Source organism: Chenopodium album, chromosome 26 (assembly GCF_948465745.1).
Source record: "Chenopodium album chromosome 26, dcCheAlbu1.1, whole genome shotgun sequence".
NCBI classification, from domain to species: Eukaryota; Viridiplantae; Streptophyta; class Magnoliopsida; order Caryophyllales; family Amaranthaceae; genus Chenopodium; species Chenopodium album.
The window spans coordinates 19,241,932-19,265,559 of NC_137859.1; the positions used below are offsets into that span (position 1 = coordinate 19,241,932).

A 23,628-nucleotide genomic window follows, 5' to 3' on the forward strand; every position below is an offset into this window, starting at 1 on the left:
AGCGATATAGGCATTTATCCAATCCATCAACCGAGAAAGACACCTACGTTACACTAACAGGGGCGCGCTTCTTTATTAAAAAACTTGATTAATTGGATGAATTATTGGTTTCTTTTCTCAATTGATTAGTAATTACAATTTCAATTTGGTTTGTTTTTCTAGCAAGGATTTGGTATAAGGCTACAAATCAGTAACATATGGACAAAAATTACCTCACTTTTGTCTGTTTCGTCGCTGACTTTCTACACTATCATCCAATTATAGGGGCCCTTCTCCAATGTAGTTGTTTTGGCTTGGCAATTGGTCCCCCCACTTCACTTTTACTAAGAGAAAGTACCGCACAAACCCTATTTTTAGAAAGAAAGGAGAGAGACAGAAAGAGGAGCGTTGAATGTAGGTTTCACATTCAATTTGGGTGGGTAAGAGTACAGTAATGGGTGTTAAAGAAGAGATAGAGAGAAGATTAGGGGAAAATCGAGAGAAGAGTGAGGGAAAAAAGAACCATAACGTCACTTGGGAGAGAGGTGGTAGTTTTTAAGGTTTTTTTCTATAAAATTAGGTGGTAAAAAATACAATTAAAATAATAATAAAAAAAAAAGTTAGGTGGTAATGTACAAAATGACAACAATAGATGGTGGTATTTTTCAAATTTTCCATCTTTTTAAAATCACAAAGTATTGTGTAGAAACGGACTCACGTGAGTCCAGTCATACAAACTGAAAAAAAAAAATGTTAATTGTCAGAAATTAGATAAATATGGTCAGACATTAGACTAAAAGTATCAGAAATTAGATAATAATGGTCAGATTTTAGATTATCCCTACCTTATAAAAAGTAGAAACTTTCTCTTATGAATAGTGTGTGGACGTTTATAACCTTTAAAAAGTCATTTTACCTATTTGCCCTCACGTCAAAAGCATATGAGTTTAATTTTATTTTTTTAAACCTCTTTCTCTCTTCTTGGTTTAGTTATTTTCTGGCACAACTTTTTATCTTTCTCACTAAATGCACACCTCTTCAATTCTTCATCCTCATCTCCACCGTCACCACGGGTCACTTCTTATTCTCTATTTTAAAATTCACTAACCTCTTTCTACAATGGTGTGCATCTGGTTTTCTTTAATCAAAGGTTTCAATTGATTGATTTTACCAATTGCGCCTTTGTTAGGTTTTTAAACGACATGTTCTGAAATCTGATTTAGTTTAGAAATACAATTTGGTGGCTTTAACGTTTCTTCCATTGGTGAATTCTTACATTTTTTGTTTTTTTTTTTTTTTTTGGTATAATATGATGTTTTTTTTTGTCAGTTGATTATCTTGATAATGTTATGATTTTTGCTAATTTTTTCATTATTATTGTCTGTTGTTCTTAATCTGTAAAAAGTTTAATTTTAAATAGTTATTTTGTGTTTAATTATTTTGTTAATTAATCATATCATTTCGTTTTATGCTATAGTATTTATTTAATTTGTTAGATTATGTATAGCCAAAGCTTATTTTTTAGAAAAACAGACAAATTTTAATTAGTTAAATTATGTGCAGCCAAAGCTTATTATTGGTTTTCAATGCAATTCAATATTTTCATACAATTCAATTTACAGTGGATGGGAAATCTGGTTGGAAAGGAATGAACGATTTCCTAGACGTACTTTTCTTTTGCACCATTTTGAATTCTTTTTTATATCCAAAGACCTCACTTTCTCTATAGGTGATACACTGATACTATGGAAAGAGGAAAGCTGAGAGTTCAAAAGCATGTTACTTGCCTTCAAATATAAAGAATTAAAAGTAGAGGCTCTACCTATTGTCTTTGATCCGAGAATTCCACTAGGCTTCTAAATTGCTAGCTTAGGGAAGAATGTAGAATGTCCTTGTTTTATACAATTTGACCGAGCCTGGTCATCTGGAACAAGACAAACAAGAACATAGGACTTGCCTGGGTGCTGAAAAAAAAATGGGTTGATTAGGTTCCAACAGATTCAATGGCTCACTAAAGTTCCTCTAATTAGTAATCACCATAGCTCATCTTCTCCTAAGATTTGGACCATGTTAAAGTGACGGGATGGAACTTGAAACACTTTATACATTACTAGGTAAAACCCCGTGCAATGCACAGTTGCAAAATATTTTTAAAAATATTATTATAATAAAATTCTATAAATATAATACCTCGAGTATCAAGAAATATGGAGTATGATTTAAAAAAAAAGACATGCAAGATTAAATACTTAAATTACATGTAATGGTATAATTGACAGTGTAATAGTTTTAGGAAAAGATCTATATTTTAAATAAAATAAATGATACTACCTCTGTTTTTTATTAGTTGACACATTTTGACTTTAACATTTCACACACTTCCCTTTGACTATGTTCCGTGCTTTATACGTATTGAAAATATAATCATGTGGGATCTTGTTAGATTTGTCTCAATATATATTTTAAAAATATCAACTTTTCATAAATTTTGCTTATTGATGATTAAAGATATAGAGTTAAATTTATGCATTGGCAAATGTGATTAAAGAAATGTGCTAACTAAAAAGAAAGGAGGAAGTATAATTTAGATACAATTATTTTTCTTTAAGTAAAATTTTTAATTAAACACTGAAAGTGTCATCTTTGTTTCGCTTTTAGTAGTATGTAATAAATAGATAGATACTTAAAATTTAATTTACATTACTTCTTAGTAAGGGTTTAAAAAGCCTACCTAACACGCTTCCAATTGTAGGACAAACTTTTACAATTTAAAGATAACGACTAAATATGCCGCGCGCAACGTGCGCGTACACTCCCCTAGTAATAATAAATATATTAGATTATAAGTCTTAGAAATTAGGTTTTAATTGTCAGAAATAAGACTATAATAGTCAGATATTAAATTATAATTATCAGATATTAGATTGTAATGGTCAGAAATTAGATTATATTATTATCAGATATTAGATTAAAAGTGTCGGAAATTATATTATTATAGTCAGATATTGGTTTATAAGTATCAGATATTAGACACTTTTAATCAGAATATTTGAAACAGGGGAACTCAAAGAAGTATAGCCGTAGCAATTCGCAAACATCTTCTTCAGCAAATCAGCAACATCTTCTTCAGCGACATCTTCTAAGCTTTTGTCATAATATATATCTGAGCTCAACAAATCCCAAAGCCATCCATACATTTTGAAACTTTAAATTATTCCCAAACTCATTGTAGCTAACCTTCAGTTCGCATTTGAAGCTAATAATTTATTTTTAAAGGCCTACCAGTCATTGATTGTGCGATTCTCTGTCGGGGAATGGGTGGGGGGAGGGTTGCCGGCACCGGGGATGGGTGGGGGAGGGTGGTCGCCGGCCGTCGAAAAGTGCCTAGGTAATGGCAGTGGGTAGGGAAGGGTGTGTGCATTATAAACCAGACTCACGTGAAACGGTCTCACGCAAAACCTTCTCTTTTAAAATGGTTCTTAGCTTATTTGTAGGTGTATTGTAGGTAAAAACTTGACACGAGTCTTATTTTAATTAGTTACTCCCTCCGTCCCCAAATAATAGTCCCTTATGGCCTATTTTTGATCTTAAATCGATAGTCTCATTTGTTTTTTTTCAAGTACCATTAATATCAAATTTTTATCAAAATTTCTTCCAATTGCAACAATATTTGTGCAAATTTAACTTTCCCATGTAAATTTTATTTTTCAATGTACCTTTATTACTTTCTCTTTCTACTATTTTACATACCCTGTAATACCCCGTATTTTTAATGTATTTTATAAATTATTTATTTAATTATAAAATATATTTTGGGTCAAACCATTTTAATTATTGGATTATAGATAAAGCAAGTATTTATATTTGGGTCAACAAGTATTTAATCCAAATGTAGCCCATCTTACTTATGAACCCAATCATCCTATTTTTACATTTGGGCTACCTATTTCATCATTTAAAGTCCATTATTTTTATGAAGCACAAACCTACCCTAACCTACTCTACACTATAAATACATCATTTATCCCCAAAAATTTCCCACACAAAAAGGTTAGTCTAATTTTCTATCTCCTCTTGTTTTAATTATTGTTCTAACAATTCATAATTTGGGTTTTTGATTTTAATTGTTTAAATAAGATTAATATGTTTGGTAATTGTATTTTAATGATTAAAGATTGTAAATTTTAAATAATAAAGTGTTTTATTTTCAGATTTCATAAAATTATAAGTTAGGGTTTTAAAATTATTAAAGACTTGATTTTTAGGGTTTTTATGAACAATTGATTTAGGGCTTTTATAGTAATGATATTTTGGAAATTTTGGTAATTATAACTACTAATTAGTTTAACTTAATTCCAGATTATTTTGAACACGTAGATTCGTGTTTTAATTTTTAGATGTCCGTTCATTAATATTAATCCCGTATTAATCCCGATCAGGTTCTAAACTCATCCGATTTTGACAAAAAAGTAGTGTTTTCCATGTGGAAACAATGTTTTAAGAAAGACTCACTCCCTTTGGTAGTGAGCACCACCCTCTCGTGGCCAAATTCAGCCTCTAAATATGATTTTCGGGCAGTTTTTGGTTTTTAACGAAGTTTTTTTTTATTGCTTTAAATTTTATCCTTGATTTTAAAGGGTAAGAGATAATTTAATTTTTCTATGGATAATTTAAGTATAAAGATGTACTTTGATGAAGTTTTAAAAGGGGTTTTTGATTAGTTTAATATGCTCGAATTTTATTTAAAGTAGTATAAATGTGATTTTAATAAAAAGGGTGTGATTACCTATTAAAAAGGAGTTTAATTAGGGGTTTTAAAATAATTTTCAGATTATTTTAAATAGTTTAAAGTAAGTTTAAGTTGCTGGAAATTGTGTTTACAAGGGTAATTAATTTAGTATTATTGTCCCTTTATGTAGGAGACTTGATTCGGGAATTGTTGTAGTGTTTTCGGCCACTTTAAGGGCTTTATTGAGGTATGTTCGCGTACTTAGCATATTTTGATGATGTAGAATCATGCTAGGCTTAATTTCAATCAATTGCAAGTAGTATCATGCTAAGGTTTATGTATTGAATTGTGAATTATTGGTGTTGGTGATTGAATTGTGAAGCATGAATTATTTGTGATGGTTTATGGATTGGAAAATTATATTTTGGCATGATTATATGGACTACATATTTATTTATGGTGTGATAGATAGCATGTTTAATTAAACTAATTGTTTAATTATGTTTAGAATATTGAAAAGGAATTTTATTATGGTTCATATAATTTTTATTGATGCTTTAAGCATGAGGAAGGAGCTATATAAGTGTCTATGTACACAAGGAGTAAATTGTATGTTGGTGCCTTTGTGCACTTAAGGTGTTTTTGACACCGAGGGATAGGATTTTTGGCGCTTTATGCGTTTAAGGTGTCTTTGACACTGAGGTAGAATTAAAAAGGGTTCAACATTAAATATTATGTGGTCACTAAATATTCAAGAATTTAATTGGTATGTTTGAGTGATTGAAGTATTATCGATGATTGAATTGTTATGCTTTGAGAGTCATCACCAACTCTAATAATATGTAAATAACGTAAATTGAAAGAGATTACGCACCAAAACTCTTGGAACGTATATACCTTGAGTATGAACATATGGGGGGAGTTACGTGACTTTATATTTGATCATAACTTCTAACGGAGTACCAGACGCTGTATATTCCTTTTTATTATTATTATGCGCTGGAATTCCGCCACCTATGTGTGGCACAGGTTTGTCGCTGGCACGGTTAGCTCCCGTGTCAGTTAACCTTAATTTATTTGGGGGAGGTATAGTTGGAAACCCGTTCGATGCGTAATCAACGCTAAATGAATTATTTAGTGTCTAGTTAAAGTGTCTTGTTGATTGTTGTGTGTGCTTGTAAACAGGTGCATTGAGGTAAGTGTGTGTTGATAGGTAAAAGCATGTTAGTGTGTTTATTTACGCTTATGTACTCAGCTTTGCTGATTGTGTGTGTTTGTGTGTTTGGCCATGTCTTTATCTTGGCCCTATGATGACCCATTTTTAATGGAGAGTAGTGGAGACAAGTGGAGATAATCTTTTCAGGTGTGGAAGCATATTCATGACGGGTCATGAGTGAAGAGCGAATCATGCTAGTTTCTATTAGTTGAGATGTGGTTTATTGCTTTCAAATATTATATTATGTTATGCTTATGAGACTAACGCAAAGGTTTTCGTATTTTAATTGGTTTTGATAAGGGCCTACAATGGTTCCAAGTTGTAGGTTGATCTTATTTGACTTCGTTTGACTTTGGTTTTAACTTTACTTTCGTTTGGTTGACTTTTAAGTTGACTCGTTTTGAATGGTTTTGAGTTAAGTCTTCCGCTGTGTGTATTTGATAATTTCCTGAGCCGTTCTCACGGTGGCGGTAATGTCTTAGATATTCCTAAATCGTATTTTAAAGAGTAAAATAGGTATTTTTAAAGGAAAGGAATTTCTAGGGTGTTACATACCCTATGTAAATTTATCTTTTCAATGTAATTTTACTACTTTTATTTAAGAAAGTTTCTTAATTCCCTTTTTTTTGCCCATAAGGGACTACCATTTGGGGACGGAGGGAGTAAATATTTTTTATTAAAAATTTAAAGAACAATTAAAACTTAATTAAGAAATAATTATGAGAAGAAAGGAAAACCAACCACGCCCCTTCCACCACAATTTATAGTTTTTTTTTTTTGGACAAGAATAAAATGAATTTCATTAATGAAAAATAGTCAAACGACATTTACAAACATTTCCTAGGAAATTTAAAATTCCAACACAATAATCACCTAAGAATTAGTTACATAACAAATTCAATTAACGATCGTCTTAATAAAAAACTTCATCCGAAGCAATACAATCTGTGAGTTAGCACTAATTCGGCTTGAGATCCACAGATGAATAATTGTGTTGAGTGAAGGTACTCATACGATTTTCCAGACACTTTCGAAGATTATCTTCAAACTTCAAGGAAAAAAAAATAAAAAATAAGCCTATCAGAATAACCACCATCTTAAAAATGAGATTCATTTATTGAAAGTAATTAAAACATTTTTTTGGGGGGCTTATCGCCAATGAAAACACCGGTGGAAGCCCCTACAATGATTCACAAATGATACTGGAAGGAAAGAGAGAAAAGGAGAAGAGTGAAGGAAAACCTTCAGAAAAGCAGAAAAAATTTAACAGTGAAGGCTAGATAATCCTTTTAAGGGAGAAAACCAGAAAGCACTCCCAAAGAGAAACACTAGAGGGAACCCCAATACATTTTATTTATTATGGAGTAGTGAGAACTTTCAATAATAGTAACTTATAAGTTTTAAAATTATGAAATTAAAGACATCGATGGTTACGAAGTATTGTAATACGCAAGGTCTGTTCTGTTCACCTTATTTTCACTTATTTCAGGTGTTATAAGTTCTGATAAAGTTCAGTTCAGGTTTAATAAGTTCTAATAAGCTAAGGGTTAATTACCAAAGTACAAATTACAACTAAAATAAGTTTTAGTAAGGTCTAATAAGTTCGGATAAGTTCAGATCAGTGAAAATTAGTGAAAATCAGGTGAATAGAACACACCAACCATGATAATGCTACGCTAATACAAGTATGTTTTAATTTGTTTGATATAAATTTAGAAAATAATAGTGAAGGATTTATGAATCATGTGAACTGTTTCAGTAGGGGGAAGAAGAAAGGAGGAGATGCTGTCGAGGGTTAGGGTTTTGAGAAGGGTGGGTCGCAGCGGGAGTAAAGGGAAAATGAGGGTGGTCGGTCGGCAATGGGGATTAGACGTCGGGGGTGGGAAGCTCGGGGTGGTGGGTTAGATGGGGGAGGGGGAGGGGTGGCTGGTAGTGGGGTACGGTGGTTTTTGTTTTTTTTTTTTTAATATATATTTTATATTAATAATTTAAATTATTAATACTAGTATAAAATATATATTAAAAAAATTAGTGTAAAAAAATATACTTACCGGTTCTATAGGTTTTAGGTCACTTGGAGTCTTGGACTATTTTAAGATATGTAGTATTCTAATACAAATCATCAATCCGATCTTTTTTCTTCGTTTGACTAGCCTTCCTATGACAATATGTAATATATTCATCCCCATTCTTTATCTTATTTGAACGTGGCCTCGCAAACCAGTAAGATTCTTCCAACCTTCGAAGCTTGCCCATCTTATCCGTCAATTTTTTTACAATTTACAGTCATGCCGGCCTCAATATGCCCACCCTGCGCTTCTAATAGCTGTTTCTCAAGTTTTCTACTCCGTAATTTTTTTCTTTGTATTCCCAAAGGACATTTGATGAATCACATTTACATAGGATTTATAGGCACATTTATGTTAGGATTATAGTTGCTTTTTAGGTCTTTTGTCGTTTTTTAAGTCGCAAATGCATAAGTTATCTGTTTTGTGCTCTATTATGCTCCATTTGTGTTTCCTAACTTTATACGATTTTTTTAGTGTGTAATTAATGTTTATACGCGAGGAATATATATAGTATTTTCCTAATAATAATGATACGAGTAATAAATTAAATAAAATTAAATTAAAACCAAGTTCGTTAATTATCATCGTCTTGTTCCTCAAGACAACTGATTTTTAAAACCTGGGAGATCATAAGGCGGCGAAGCACTTCTCCACCGCCTATATTATTCTAGCTCTTCTAATTTCCAATTTTTCGATAAATATCTGCAGAACCCTAATTCCTGTTAAATCCCCAATTCAATTTTGTTTTTACGGAGAGAAAACTCCAGGATTTCTACCCCCATTTCCATGTCCTCTTACACTCCTTTACATTCCAAAGATACATTCGACATGGTATATATTCCTTCATCTTTCTTATCTTCTGAATTTTTATTAAATTGATTTCATTACTGTTTTTGTTTATTTTAGCTTGTTCATTGTTTAAGATTCCGGAGTTTCTTGTTTGAATTTTTCTATGTTTTAAGTGTTGTGTGTGGTTATTTGCTCTTACAGTTTTAGTGGAAAATTTATTCAATTTTATTGTTTGATAGATTTTTAATTTCATAATATGGGAATTTTGCTGCCTTGGTTTAGTAACTTGATTTGATATTGCCTGAATAAGTTTTGTTAAATTTAATTATATTTTTTGTTGGACAAAGCTAATTTGTAAACGAACTTAAAAAGTTTTGAAGTATTGGCCTACCAATATTCGGAATCTAATTTTTATGGAAGAGCGGTAAATAACGGTCTCTACTAATGGGATTAAGGTTTTGATTGATTGATTGAGCGGTAAATAGCGGTTTGTTTGGTTGTTGGTATTCTTGGTAATAAACAATGGTAAAGGTAGTGATTTTATAAGTAGCATTGTAAAGATGATTTCATGCCAATGCCCAAGGTAATGCTAGTCTGTTTTCAAATACCTCATTTTCATCGCAAGATTTCATTAGCATCCATTATCATTTTGGAGGTAGAATAGTGTGGTAATTTGTGAATAACACATGTTTGTAAGTAGAATTACATACAAATCCATTACCATTCCCTCAAATTTATGACCTCTTATAAAACACGGCGTTAGTAATATACTTAGTAGCAATGCAATTAAATTCAAGGATTCTTGTATCAGATACTGACTTGGGACTATCAATCGGGGTATGGATAATCTCTTCTTTTTTTTCGAAAATTGTTGCTTGAAAATTAATGTGTAAGATTGATGCTTGATGATGAACCGATGTGTAACTATTGACTATGCTCCTTTTCTTACTTGTAGGTGTAGTAGCTTTTTATGGTTTTTAGTTAGGGCATTCACATTCCTTGATATCTAACATTTTAGCGTCTAAATTTTAACAGGCAGCTCCCCTTGTTGCTGGACTTTGTTTAGCAGCAGCTGCTTTAGCTGGTAGAAAAGGTATTCTAGCTTGGCAAGCATTTAAAGCAAGACCTCCTACAGCTAGAATGCGTAGATTTTATGATGGCGGGTTTCAGCAAACCATGACAAGACGGGAAGCAGCTCAGATCCTTGGCGTCAGGTACTTCAGTATTTTGCATAAAATACATGACTTGATGTTACTTAAAATTGTTAATGGAGGAATTACTTATTTTTCTTAATAATCAATTTTTACTGTTAGTGCTAGCTTCTTAGTCATTTCGTTCATGGTAGATTGGTAGGTGACTAGTGGTCTAGTGTCAAACAAAGACAGACAATTTTTGCTGCAAATTGATCAAGTTTACATGAGGCATGTTCATGCATGAGCATGTTAAACCTATGCTGCAATATACTAGCTACTCTCAGATAATAAAGACAGAGTCTTGTTTAGAGGAAAGTTTGGAACTTGATTTTTGATTGAATAATAACGGCTACAAGGTGAGTACTCTACTGCTACTGCTATTCTACTACTACAATACTTCTCTCAACATAACCTCTCCATTACAATGCTATCACTATATATACCAAGTTCCTAATCCAAGCCATTCAACCCTAGTAATTTGCTTGTCCTGTTCTGCCACAAGGGAGGCCTTCACTGCTGTCCTTTTCATCACATTCCATAGTGGAAAATTAATTCTTTTTGTCCTGTTCTGGGGTGCCTTGTTGTTGCTGCTGCTCTGGTTTCTTGATTTTGTGCCTCCTCTCGTACACCCTTATGGGCTGCTGTGTGGGCTCGACCCAATCCATGACAATACTCCCCCCGGGACATTCACCTTGTCCTCAAGGTGGAAGGAGGGAAAACGAAGATTGATAGTATCATAGTCTTCCCAGGTGGCCTCGAACTCAGGCAGTCCCTGCCACGCAATGAGCACCTCAGTTTTCTGACTTCCCCTCTCTCCCTTGTGCCTCACTGCTAATACCTTCCCTGGTTCGACCACCAACTCCAAATCAGTTGTGAGCTGGGCTGGAATTGTTGGATTCACTGGAGCCCCTCCCACAGCCTCCTTCAATTGAGACACGTGAAAAACTGAGTGTATCTTGCTGTTCTCAGGAAGTTTCAGTCTATAAGCAACCTTCCCCACTCGTTGTATGACCTCAAATGGCCCATAATAGAGTGCAGCAAGTTTCTCAAAGGGACGGGTTGCCAAGGATTGTTGTCTATAGGGCTGCAATTTCAAGAAGACCCAATTCCCTACCTGAAACTCCAATTCTCTTCGCTTGCTGTCAGAGTGTTCCTTCATCAGCTGCTGTGCTCTGTTCAGATTCACCTTAAGCTCATCCAAAATAAAGTCTCTCTCCTTCAATCCTTCTTCCAAGCTCTTTACCATGGTAGCATCATTCTTCACTTTCCAGATTTTGGGAGGGTCACGACCATAAACCACTTTAAATGGAGTCATTTTCGTGGATATATGAGGAGAAGTGTTGTATGAGTATTCGGCCCAAGGTAACCATTGTGCCCAATTCTTCGGTTGTTGAGCCACGAAGCAACGAAGATAAGCCTCTAGACACTTGTTTACCACCTCCGTTTGACCATCCGATTGGGGGTGATATGCGGTGCTCCGATTGAGATGTGTGCCTTGTAGTCGGAAAAGCTCTTTCCAAAAGAGACTCATGAACACTTTGTCTCGATCGGAGACAATGGAAGATGGAAACCCATGTAAACACACTATCTCTTTCACAAACACATCAGCTACTTTAAGAGCATTAAAAGGGTGCTTGAGTCCCACGAAGTGGCTGTACTTAGATAGCCTATCCACCACTACTAAGATTACATTAACCCCTTTAGAGAGCGGCAAGACCTCAATGAAGTCCATGGAAATGTCGTCCCACACCACTTCCGGCACGGGTAGGGGCTTTAACAAACCAGCAGGAGCTTGCGGTGATGCCTTGCTTCTTTGACACACTTCACATGATCGCACATATTCCCCCACAGGCCCACACCCTTCCTCATATTCGGCCAAAACCAATCCGTAGCCACTCGAAGATAAGTCTTCACCTCCCCATTGTGCCCAAAGTTTGAGGTTCCTAACTCAACAACGGGAGGTGGGGGGTGAATATCAAAGGTGGATGCGGAAATTGATGGGCATGGACTTTGACATTCAATATAAACCCGGGGCTTCAAACCGTGTGGCCGATGCTTTATCAAGGAAGGGTGGGGTGCAAGGAGAGCTGGCTGCCTTAATCTCCATTTCATGACCGCCAAACTAATAGCCATTAGCTCCTTCTCATAAATGGATTTTGCTCGATTCCTCACCCCAAGCAACTTGCTAAAATAAGCTATTGGCCTCCCAAGTTGCATCATAACGGCACCCACTCCATACCCCGAAGCATCGGTCTCGATGACAAACTCAAGCTGAAAATTAGGCATAGCAAGCACGGGTGCTGTGACCATGGCAGATTTCAAGGCTGCAAACGAGTGAGAAGCTTCTTGGTTCCAACCGAAGCTATCCTTCTTAAGTTGTGTGGTTAAGGGCCCGGCAATTTGGGCATAATTAGCCACAAATTTCCGGTAGTAACCGGTGAGGCCTAGGAAACCTCTTAACTCCTTCAAATTCTTAGGCTCCTCCCACTCCACAATGGCCTTCACCTTGTCCATGTCCATTGCTACTCCCTTCTCCGAAATCACATGACCCAAATAGGCCACTTCCTTCTTCCCAAATTCACACTTCTTCAAATTTGCATACAAACTATGTCGGGACAGCAACTCCAACACTAACTTCACATGCTCTCTATGCTCATCCTCCCCTCTACTATACACCAAAATGTCATCGAAAAACACAAGTACAAACTTCCTCAAAAAAGGCTTGAATACTTCATTCATTAGTGATTGGAATGTCGCGAGAGCATTGGTAAGTCCGAACGGCATCACTAAAAATTCATAGTGTCCCTCATGCGTTCTAAACGCGGTTTTATGAATGTCATCCTCTCTCACTCGAATTTGATGGTATCCCGACTTTAAGTCAAGCTTTGAAAACCACTTAGCTCCATGTAACTCATCAAGTAACTCGTCGATCACCGGAATGGGGAACTTATCCGGCACCGTTTCTTAATTCAATGCCCGATAATCGACACAAAACCTCCAAGAACTGTCCTTCTTCTTCACTAAAATTCCCGGGCTCGAGAAAGGGCTTGTGGAGGGTCGTATAATGCCCGCTTGGAGCATTTCTTGAATCAATTTTTTCGATCTCATCTTTTTGTATTTAAGGGTATCGATACGGTCGAACACTAACCGGGTCGCTTCCCCCTTTCAAGACAATGGCATGCTCATGATTCCGGTGAGGTGAAAGTCCACTTGGCATGTTAAAAACATGCTCAAATTGCTGCAGTAACTCAGTTAGGAAGGTTGGTGGCTGTTGGGAAAACTCTCCTGTCTCCTCTTCTACATTCTCCTTCTTCTCAATCCTGCTCAATTCCACCCAAATTCCTTGCTTCTCCTTACACAATGTTTTCATCATAGCTTTCAATGAAACTTGGGTCTTCTCAAGGGTGGGGTCCCCCTTAAGCGTGATCAACTGCCCCTTCCTCCAAAATTTCATGATGTGTGTTCTCCAGTTAGTAGTGATCGAGCCTAGCTTTTCCAGCCATTGTATGCCGAGAATGAGGTCGGCATTTCCCAAGGCTAATGGCAGGAAGTCCTCCTCCACCACCACTTCACCATTTAATTTTACCTCCACTCCTTGACACACGCCCTGCCCCCTCACCGTCTCTCCGTTACCAAGAGTCACACAAAACACTCCTCCTTTTGTGATCGGAATCGCCGCGTCTGCCACCAACTGGAGGGATATAAAGTTATGGGTTGCCCCGGGATCCACCATCACCACCGTGTCCCTACCTCCGATGCTCCCCCTCAACTTCATGGTTTTTGGATTGGAAATTCCAATCACCGAGCACAGGGATGCTCCTAATTCCTCGACCTCCGCCGCCTCTGCTTCCTCTTCTTCCACCGTCGTTTCTTCCTCCCCCGCCACCAATAGCACACTCATCTCTTTCCTCTTGCAACGATGACCCACTCCCCATTTCTCATCACACCCAAAACACAAATTCTTCGCTCTTCGTTCCTGAATTTCCGCCTCTGTCAAGCGGCGCGTGAGTCCAGATCCTCGACTTTGTGAATTTCCGGTCGGATCGGCCATGTTTACAGAGCCTTGCGATTCAGGGGATTTAACCCACGATTTTGGAGTGGAGTTTGAGTGGTTGGGCACCCCCCTGGACAAGACCCGTGCTTTGGTGGGTTGAGAGCACTAGAAGTGCTTTGGGCCGGCCCATACTTAAACCCCAAAGTTGGAGCCTTTTTAAATTGCTGGACCCGATTCTTCTCTTCGATCCGACCCGCGAGCTCCATGGCTCCTTCCAGATTAAATGGATTCAACATACGGAGCTCCGATTTGACGTCATCCTTCAAACTGAGCCAACATAATGTTCTCAGGGATTCCCTCTAGTGGTGCCGCCAACTCGATGTATCTCCTCCTATACTCCACCACCGACCCCACTTGTTGCACCGCCAGCCACTGTTCGTACAGGGATCCGGAGTGCTACGGCCGGAACTCGCCCAACACTCGTTGTTTGAGGTCCAACCACCCTGTGATTGGCCGCCTTTTCCTCTCCCATTGGTACCACTTCAAAGCGGCGCCATCCATAGCCACCACCGTCGCTTCAAGCTTCTCTCTCTCCTGCAGTTGGTAAAACTCAAAATCCATAGCCACCACTGTTGTCGGGGTCTGTTCCTTCAAAAATCGGCATGTCGAGTCGCCGGTGTTTCCAGTTACTCCGGTTGTCTCCGTCACCATCGCCGCCCTGCCAATGACGGAACTCAAACTGCTCTTCCTCCCCCAGGCCGCCTCCTCGCCACCCTTTTCTCAACGGGGAGCGCACCTCGTTCTCGCCAAGGCCGCGGTTGTCGCTTCCTCCTTCCTCCAAGTTAATGGGTGGTATCACGGGTTGTCTGATGGGTTGCGGTTGTGGAGGTGTTCGAATTCCTTGCCCTCCAGCGGCGGTTTTCTTCATCTCCTCCCGAAACTTCTGATTATTTTCCTTCTCAATCGCCGCTAGCCTATCATGGTCAATCCTAAAACGGTCCACCCTCTCTTCCAGTACCGCGGTGGTACGGTTTAAAGCCTCCTCAGTCCTCTTCCGTTCAGTCTCCAACACACCCGCCACGGCTGCCTGCACCGCTCTCTCAATGGTGGCCTCTTGGTTGCTAAACTTCTCCACAATCGTTTTAAGATGGGTCTCCTGGGAATCAAACTTCTGCTCGATTGCCTCCAACCTCGATTCTACCTCGGCGATTTTCTCATCCACCGCGTCAGCTCTCTGGGTTAGCGTCGGAGTCACCATGACCGACTGCTCTGATACCACTTGCAATATACTAGCTACTCTCAGATTATGTAAAAACAATGAAATAGTAATAAAGACAGAGTCTTGTTTAGAGGAAAGCTTGGAACTTGATTTTTGATTGAATAATAACGGCTACAAGGTGAGTACTCTACTGCTACTGCTATTCTACTACTACAATACTTCTCTCAACATAACCTCTCCATTACAATGCTATCATTATATATACCAAGTTCCTAATCCAAGCCATCCAACCCTAGTAATTTGCTTGTCCTGTTCTGCCACAAGGGAGGCCTTCACTGCTGTCCTTTTCATCACATTCCATAGTGGAAAATTAATTCTTTTTGTCCTGTTCTGGGGTGCCTTGTTGTTGCTGCTGCTCTGGTTTCTTGATTTTGTGCCTCCTCTCGTACACCCTTATGGACTGCTGTGTGGGCTCGACCCAATCCATGACATATGCATGCAGATTACATTTAGACATACCTTTGTGACAAATTGAGGTTACTGGTGTAAAGACTTTAATCTAGAGATGTGAATTAGATATTTTAGGGTCAGGAGTAATGATCCACGTTTAACTAAAAGGATAGATTCTTATAAATTAACGATAACATGAGAGGCTTCCACTCTTGGTGGACACTAGCAGCTGTTATATATAAACTTACCCATGTGATGCTGTGGTGAAAAATAAGTTTCTAGTCGACCCTTAAATTAACGCGCAACGGTAGTTTGTTCTTTCAAATTGTATACAAAATGCATCCTGTGTAATGATTTATTATAAATTTATAATTTAGTCTGTGATAATCCCAAAGAGAAAGGTATAATGATCTTTGACATGAATAGTTCAGAAAAAGTTTAGATGTCCAGCTACGTTACATTGTCACTTCTTTGCACTCTTTGGATTTTAGTCTAGCAAAGTCAAGCTTCAGACCAATATTAAATTAGTTTGAACATTCAATACATGGTCTACTTCTCTTTTTTTTGCTAGCCGACTGAATTGGCCCCTAGGTTAGTGAAAATACCAAATCATAGAGCAAGCAGTTGTGGTAACTTTGAGCATGAATGCTTTACTAGTGTCCAATGATGGTATATTATCTTTTGTAATTGAGAAATAATTACTGAAACAGAAGACTGAAGGCTTCTGCCTTGCATCAGAATCAACACATTGATATCAAGACAGGTTGAACTCTGAGTAATCTGAAATAGATTTCTCTACCTTGCTAGATCAAGTGTAATTATATTGTTTTTCCTAATTTAAAGAAGCAAGGATCAGTCTTTTGGATTTTGCCACAAATAAAATGATGAAACCTTTAAAGTCCTTAACAATGTCAAAGTCTTAATGGATTCCATGGTTTCGTGAGGTTAATTATTTGTTCTAATAGGTTAACATTTTTTTTCATAATATATGTATTAACAGATTAACACCTTCTTTACAATATGTGCTCTTGTTTCTTGTTCTTTAACGCTAGATCCGCAATTACTGACTTCCATACCTGTGTTGAATGTGTTACTAGAATCATCCGTGATATAAAATTCATGAGGATTTCTTCCCCACACCCCTACGCCTCTAATTATATTGTATAAACATTCTTGGATCATGTGCATGAAGATATGTGATCTTCATGGTTCTGTGTTACATGTCCCTGAAACTGCTGTCACAGCTTTATATTGAAAGAGAAGCTACATATGCTGTTGAGAGTAAAAATAAAGTGACAAGGGCCAGTCAAATTCATTTGGCAAGTCATCGATATTGTGCTGCACCCCTAGTGTGAGAATCTCCTTAGTTGATAATTAATCGTTGTAAGATTTGAAATAAGCTTTATAGTTATAGGTCGGTGGGAAGAGTCTTGTTTTAGGAATGGACTACACTTATCACAGGAAGTCAATAGGTGGCAAGGACAATATGCTCCTCAAATTTCAGTGCTGCTGTCTGCAATGTACAAGCCTTGGTTTAATTGTTAATTTCTGAATGTTGGGTGACCTATTCCCAGAAAGATGGCAATCTCATTAGATTTTTAGGGATATTGATTTGGTATTGTTTACATGAAGACAGAAAGTTTAAACATGTGTCTTGTAAATCATCCCCAAGTGTCCACCATGAGTCAGTTTATGCAACGCACAGCTCAAATATTATTAGTGAATTGTGACCTTATTGAGAATGGATGTACGGCGTTGATAATTTGACCACTACTAGTTTCATAAAATTTTCAGATTTTGCCTACTCTTCTTGCTTACTTTGAGTGTTAGGTTGCTCTATTGAATTTGGTGGTTGTATTTTGACAGGGAGAGGGAAAGCGTGGCTATTGAGAAGATAAAGGAAGCACATAGAAGAGTGATGATTGCAAACCATCCTGATGCAGGTGGCAGCCATTACCTGGCTTCAAAAATCAATGAAGCAAAAGATATGCTGCTAGGTAAGCCGAAAAACACTGGATCAGTGTTTTGAGGTTTGTGCTTCATACCACTCTGCGGGTTTAGAACATGTCAAGATGGAACTTGCAAGGCCATTTTTGGTTCTAGGAGTATTAATCTTTTTTATTGTGCTCTTTTTATACTAGTGATTCTATTTGTATTTTACACCATATTCATTGTGATATCAGTTAACCACTTGTTAAAATCTACATGAGCTGATTGTTAACTTTTATTATTCCATAGAATAATGGCTTTGGCTGTGATGATTGCGACATTTAGAACCAGTAAGATGATTTGCAGTCATGTTGATAATATTGTAATTTGTAAAAATTAGTCATAATCCAGTATGACAGCTAATTTTGGACAAAGGTAATACGCAATCTATGCAAAATTTTATGTGATAAATCTATCTCTATTTTGGCGATGAGGGCCTAGTCACCTTTGAGTCATCCTCATTAACAAGTCATACAAGTTACGAGGGTATGTTGCGTTTTATCATTTGATTTCTCCTTGTATGAATTTATTTTTATATGAGCATAACGTATTTGAATGTATTTTTCCTAAACCGAACGTATTAGAATTTATATAACCTATGGGGCATTTGGTTTGTAGAGTGGTATAGGATTGGAATCAGGAATAGGGTTAAGGTGGTATCGGGTTGGAACTTGATACTTAATACCATGTGTTTGGTTCAATTCTGGAATGAAATATCATCCCCTTAATTTAATTTCATGTATTTGATACCCTTTTTTTTTTTTTTTTTTTTTTTTTTTTTTTTTTTGAAAGAAAGCGGTCAGTGCATTAATTCAACGTAAAAGTGTCCAAAAATACATAAGAAGAAAACTCATCTGGGACAAGGTATTCCCACAATTGTTCACGACCATACGGCACTAACCTAGCTAGGTGATGGGCAACAAAATTACCCTCACGCTTTACATGAGACCAAAAAAAGGAAGAAAACTTTGAACTAACCACGACTATATCCTCCAAGATGCCATCTACTGCTGCGAAGGAGAAGGAATTCTTCTTTATCTTTGATACTAGTTGCAAAGAATCAGCCTCTAGTATAACATCATTGCAACCCAAATCCCAAGCCTTTTTAAGACAAAAAAGAGCAGCCTTGCTCTCAGCAACTAAAGGTTCCCAACGAGCCTTGGCTCTGCTGACAGCCGAGAACAACACCTGGCCCCTGCTATCCCGCGCAATAACCCCCATCCCCACCCAACCTTCGTCAGAAATAGTTGCATCAACATTTATCTTCGTGACACCAGGAGGGGGAGGCTGCCAAACGGTTCTTCCAGCAGGTTGAGGCAGAGGAATTGTACCACCATAAATCTTCTCTGTATACTCGCCATAATCAACGACCAACCTGCTGTGTCGTAGGAGAAGAGCTTCGTCAGCTTCCCACACATTCTCAAAGACCCATTTATTGCGGCGGAACCAAATGAACCAAGTGAGAAACAAGCTTCTTTGATAAACCTCCTCAGTAAGGTGCTCTGCCCATTTCATTAGAGTTTCCCCAAAAGAATCAGTTGCAACAAATTTAATAGCATCCCCACAACCACTCTTAAGCCACAATTGGAGCGCACTTGGACATAAAATAATTGCGTGAGTGGCTGTTTCAGTGACTGAATTGCAGCAGGGGCAACACGGGTCATCAATGAGCTGTCTGTATAGCAGAACACTACGGGTAGGCAAGGAGTTTGAGTAGCATCTCCATAGAAAATGACGCACCTTCGGGGTTGTCTTCACCTTCCAAAGTTCCACCCAAAACTGATCAAAATTATCCAACTCGAGCGACGCACCTAGCAAATATGCAGATCTAACCTCATAGCAACCATTTTTCGAAAAAGCCCAAGTTAGACTATCATTCGGCAATCGCTCACTAATTGGAATAGCTAAAATAACTTGTTTATCTTGATCAGCAACACCCATCTTCATCAATTAGCTCAGCAACTGTCTCACACACATCCGTCCTTCTAGCAGTAGTAACAAAGCGACTGTCTCCATTCATGAGCCAGGGGTCCCTCCAAATATCAATGTTTTGGCCGTTTCCAACTCTCCATAACATACCCTCCTTCACAAGAGCCTTTGAGCTCCATAAACTTTGCCATGAGTAGCTCGAAACCGGGCCAAGAGCAGCTTCGAAAATAGACGTCTTCGGGTAGTACTTAGCCTTCATTACCCTACTTACAAGAGAATTCTCATTAGTTTCTAGACGCCAAATTTGCTTCCCAAGGAGAGCTGCATTAAAAATCCCCAAATCCCTAAACCCCATACCCCCAAGAAATTTGGGTTGACATAAAGCCCTCGACAAAAGCTTCACCTTCCAACCTTGAACTTTCTTCCATATTCGATCCTTCACAAAAGCAAAAACCGCTTTCTTTGATCTCCCTATCTCAGTTGGCAAACCAAGGTATTTCACATGACTATCGACCATTTCCATACCAAGAACAGAGCTAAAAGTGATTCTTGATGGCAAAGAGACTCCCTTACTAAAAGATACCTCTGACTTCTCTAATTAATTTTTTGCCCGGAAGTTGCTTCGTATTTGTTGAGAATATCAACAATGACTGAACATTCCTGTCTAGTAGCTCTAGTAAATAGGAGACTATCATCTGCAAAGAACAAATGAGTAATCTCAGGGACGTTCCTGCTAGCCCGAACACCATGAATCAATTTTCTCTCCGAAGCCAACTGTAACATTCTAGAAAGCACATCAGAAACTAGAATGAAAAGATAAGGGGAGATCGGATCACCTTGACGAAGACCCCTAGATGGAATCAAATCACTCGAAGGGATCCCATTAATAATGAAAGAGTAGCTGACTGTAGATACAAAGGTCATGATAGTATCCACCTAAGCACCGGCAAAACCCAACTTTGTTAACAATCTCCGCAAAAATTCCCACTCTACGCGATCATAGGCCTTACTCATATCCAACTTCATTGCAATCGAGCCCCTACGACCTTTCGATCTCTTCTTCATGGTATGAAAGAGCTCCAGGGCAATTAGAGCATTGTCAGTGATTAAACGTTTAGGAACAAATGCACTCTGATTTTCTGTAACCATCCCTTGAAGAAGCGGTTTTAGCCTATTAGCCACAGATTTTGAGGCTAATTTATATAACACATTGCATAGAGAGATAGGCCGAAACTGAGAGATACAAGTGGGGTCCTTAATTTCGGAATTAGAGCAACATTAGTACGGTTTACATGAGACATCGACACTCTACCAGAAATAATATTATTGACAAAAACAGTCACATCATCACCAACAATATGCCAATATTTCTGATAAAAAATAGCATGTAACCCATCGGGACCCGGGGCTTTGCAAGGGTTCATTTGAGAAAGGGCAGTAAATATTTCATCTTTCAGATAAGGGCGACATAAAGAAAGATTAGTACCTTCGGACACCATGGCAGGAACACTAGCAAGGACCTCGTTGATCAACTCTTCATCAATCTCACCACCTGTGAACAAGGAGCCATAAAAATTAAGGATAATCTTCTCAATCTCTTGTTTGCCAGAACACCACTCTCCATCAGCATCAACAAGCCCTTTAATAAAATTTTTGCTCTTCCGTTGTGAAGCTTTATGGTGAAAATATTTGGTGTTTCGGTCCCCATCTCTAATTTTTGAAACTCTCGATCGAAGGAACCAGTAAGCCTCATTTTTTTCGTCCAAGTCATCAAGAATTGCCTCCAATCGGTTGCACTCATCAAAATTTGGCCTTGTGTTCGAAAGGAGTTGCGCCTCTTTTAAAGCTTCTTCAGTCTCGGCAATCCTCTCCCCCAAGTCATCAAATGTATCCTTGCTCCACCTTGTCAAATCATTTGCTACTGCCAATAATTTGTTCGACATATCGAGATGATTAGCCCCATTCCACGTGTCACGGATCACCTCCTCAATCCCCTCCGCAAGCAGCCAGCAGGTTTCGAAACAAAACCTTTTCTAGCTTCTTTCTCTTCTTCTTCTTGTGCTCCTTAGGTTCAGTGTCTAGGAGAATAGCAACATGGTCGGATTTGAATTTTGACAAATGAGTAACGTGTGCCTTATCAAACCAAGCACACCACCTATTGCATCCCACAAAACGATCCAACCTTTCACGAACCACCTCCCCTGGTGGAATACCTCTCTCCCACGTGACCCAAGAACCTTCATAACCAAGATCACGCAAGCTGCAATCATCGAGAACTTCCCTGAAAGCATCCATTGCCCGCTGATCACGCGTAGCTCCCCCATCCTTCTCATGCTGTCCCACAATCTCATTAAAATCTCTGCCAAAGACAATGGGGTAAGGTGAGTTCAAATAGAGATCACGCACAAGTGCCCAAGTATTGCTCTTCAAAGCTTTATCCGCCCAACCATACATCCCAATAAATCTCCATATTCGTCCTCCGGTCTCCTTAATATCCCCACAAATATGATGATCTGAAAAGGACACTAAAGAAAAATCCACCCCCTCCCTCCAATACACACACAAACCACCCGACTTGCCTCTACTATCAACTCCAATAGACATAGAGAAGTTGAATTTTATTTTTAAATTTTCTGATTTGTGTTTACTGATCATAGTTTCAGACAAAAAAATTAAGTCCGGGCAAATACTACGACTCCAATGCCGGAGAGCACGAATTGCACGGGAGTTGCCCGCCCCCCTGCAATTCCAGCACAAGATTTTCATTGATTTTCAGGGGGTTGGTTCAATCCAACTCCCCTTACTTGATTTAACCCGTCTCCGGTAAGAGCAAAATCATCAACCTTCTGTTTTTTATTGTTTTGAGCCTCCATCAGCAGGGAGTCAGCTAACTCCCCATCATTCGAGCTTCTCTTCTGTCCTGCAACCTTCTCATTACTCCATTTAAGCACACTTCCTGCCCCCCATCACTACTACCACCGTTCTTCCTCTTAAACCTCCTCCTATTGTCTACCACTTCCCTCGGGCTCTCAATCAAATCATGCTCCATCTCAGATACTTCATCGCCTGACTTTTCTGACTTCATAGCAAGTGCAGCATTTTCTTTAAGGGCACCCTGACCTGCACTTGGCTCATCAGCAGCATTATCATTTTCAGCATTTTCAACTACACTTTTGAGACGAAGGACTGACTTCTTAGAAACCGCATCGATGACCTTGGTTAAAGAGGCTTCACGAGGGCGAGGAGGGGGAAATTGCAACCTCCTAGCAGCACCTGGCGGACGTAGCTTGACAGCATCCGAATCATGATAGCATGGGGTGCGCACCTTCCTAGTAGAGGAAAGCCTTTCTTTGAATTTTTTCTCCTTCTCTATGTCAACAGCAGGTCTACGATTCTTTTTTCGGGGAGATGCCCGCAGCCAAGGTCCGTACTGGTATACAATATCAGCATTAGCTTCACTCGCTTCATCTTTATCAGTGCACCCTGACTCAGTATGATCCAATCTGCCACAGAAGAAGCAAAATTCATCTAACCGCACGTATTTTAGAGAAACCCACTTAGAGCTTGACGCACCAACTGCCAAGAACAACCCTCTCCTCAATGGCTTCTCAACATCAATCATCACCTTCATACGCACAAATTCCCCCCACCCTAGGGGATCCGTGTCATCTATTTCCAGAAAAGTACCCAAGAAATCACCTATTTCAATCAATGTTTTCTTGTTTCGCTTGCTGAAAGGAACATCCAGCATTCGAATCCACATAGGGGCATACTTGAAAACAACCTCCGAGGGTTGTTCATCACCATTTACTTCCTTAAGAATGAGTAACTTCCCATCAAAGAACCACGGGCAACCATCGAGAACCATCTCTTTGTCTACCTCGCTAATGAATTGGAAAACAAACAAGTTCATCTCCACCATCTTAATCGAAACATTGTCCTGCAATTTCCATACTGAGATCAAAGTATTCTTCATAGCCTCCACATTGAAAGGCTTAGAGGTTAGGAGTTTTCCCACCAATGATAACGCAATTTGGTTCTTCGTATCATCATCATCCACATCACCCGAATT

At 38.4% G+C, this 23,628-nt stretch overlaps 1 protein-coding gene and 1 pseudogene across 1 annotated transcript; one reads left to right on the plus strand and one right to left on the minus strand.

Annotated features, from left to right (window-relative positions):
• LOC145616920 (uncharacterized) overlaps nucleotides 1-23,628 on the minus strand; it is a 192,428-nt pseudogene that overhangs the window by 127,260 nt on the left and 41,540 nt on the right.
• On the plus strand, nucleotides 8,593-17,881 carry LOC145617904 (mitochondrial import inner membrane translocase subunit TIM14-3-like). Its single transcript, XM_081672667.1, has 3 exons — nucleotides 8,593-8,824; nucleotides 9,818-9,996; nucleotides 17,505-17,881. The coding sequence occupies exons 1-3, from the start codon at nucleotides 8,780-8,782 to the stop codon at nucleotides 17,665-17,667; spliced, it is 387 nt and encodes a 128-aa protein (XP_081528793.1). The 5' UTR covers nucleotides 8,593-8,779; the 3' UTR covers nucleotides 17,668-17,881.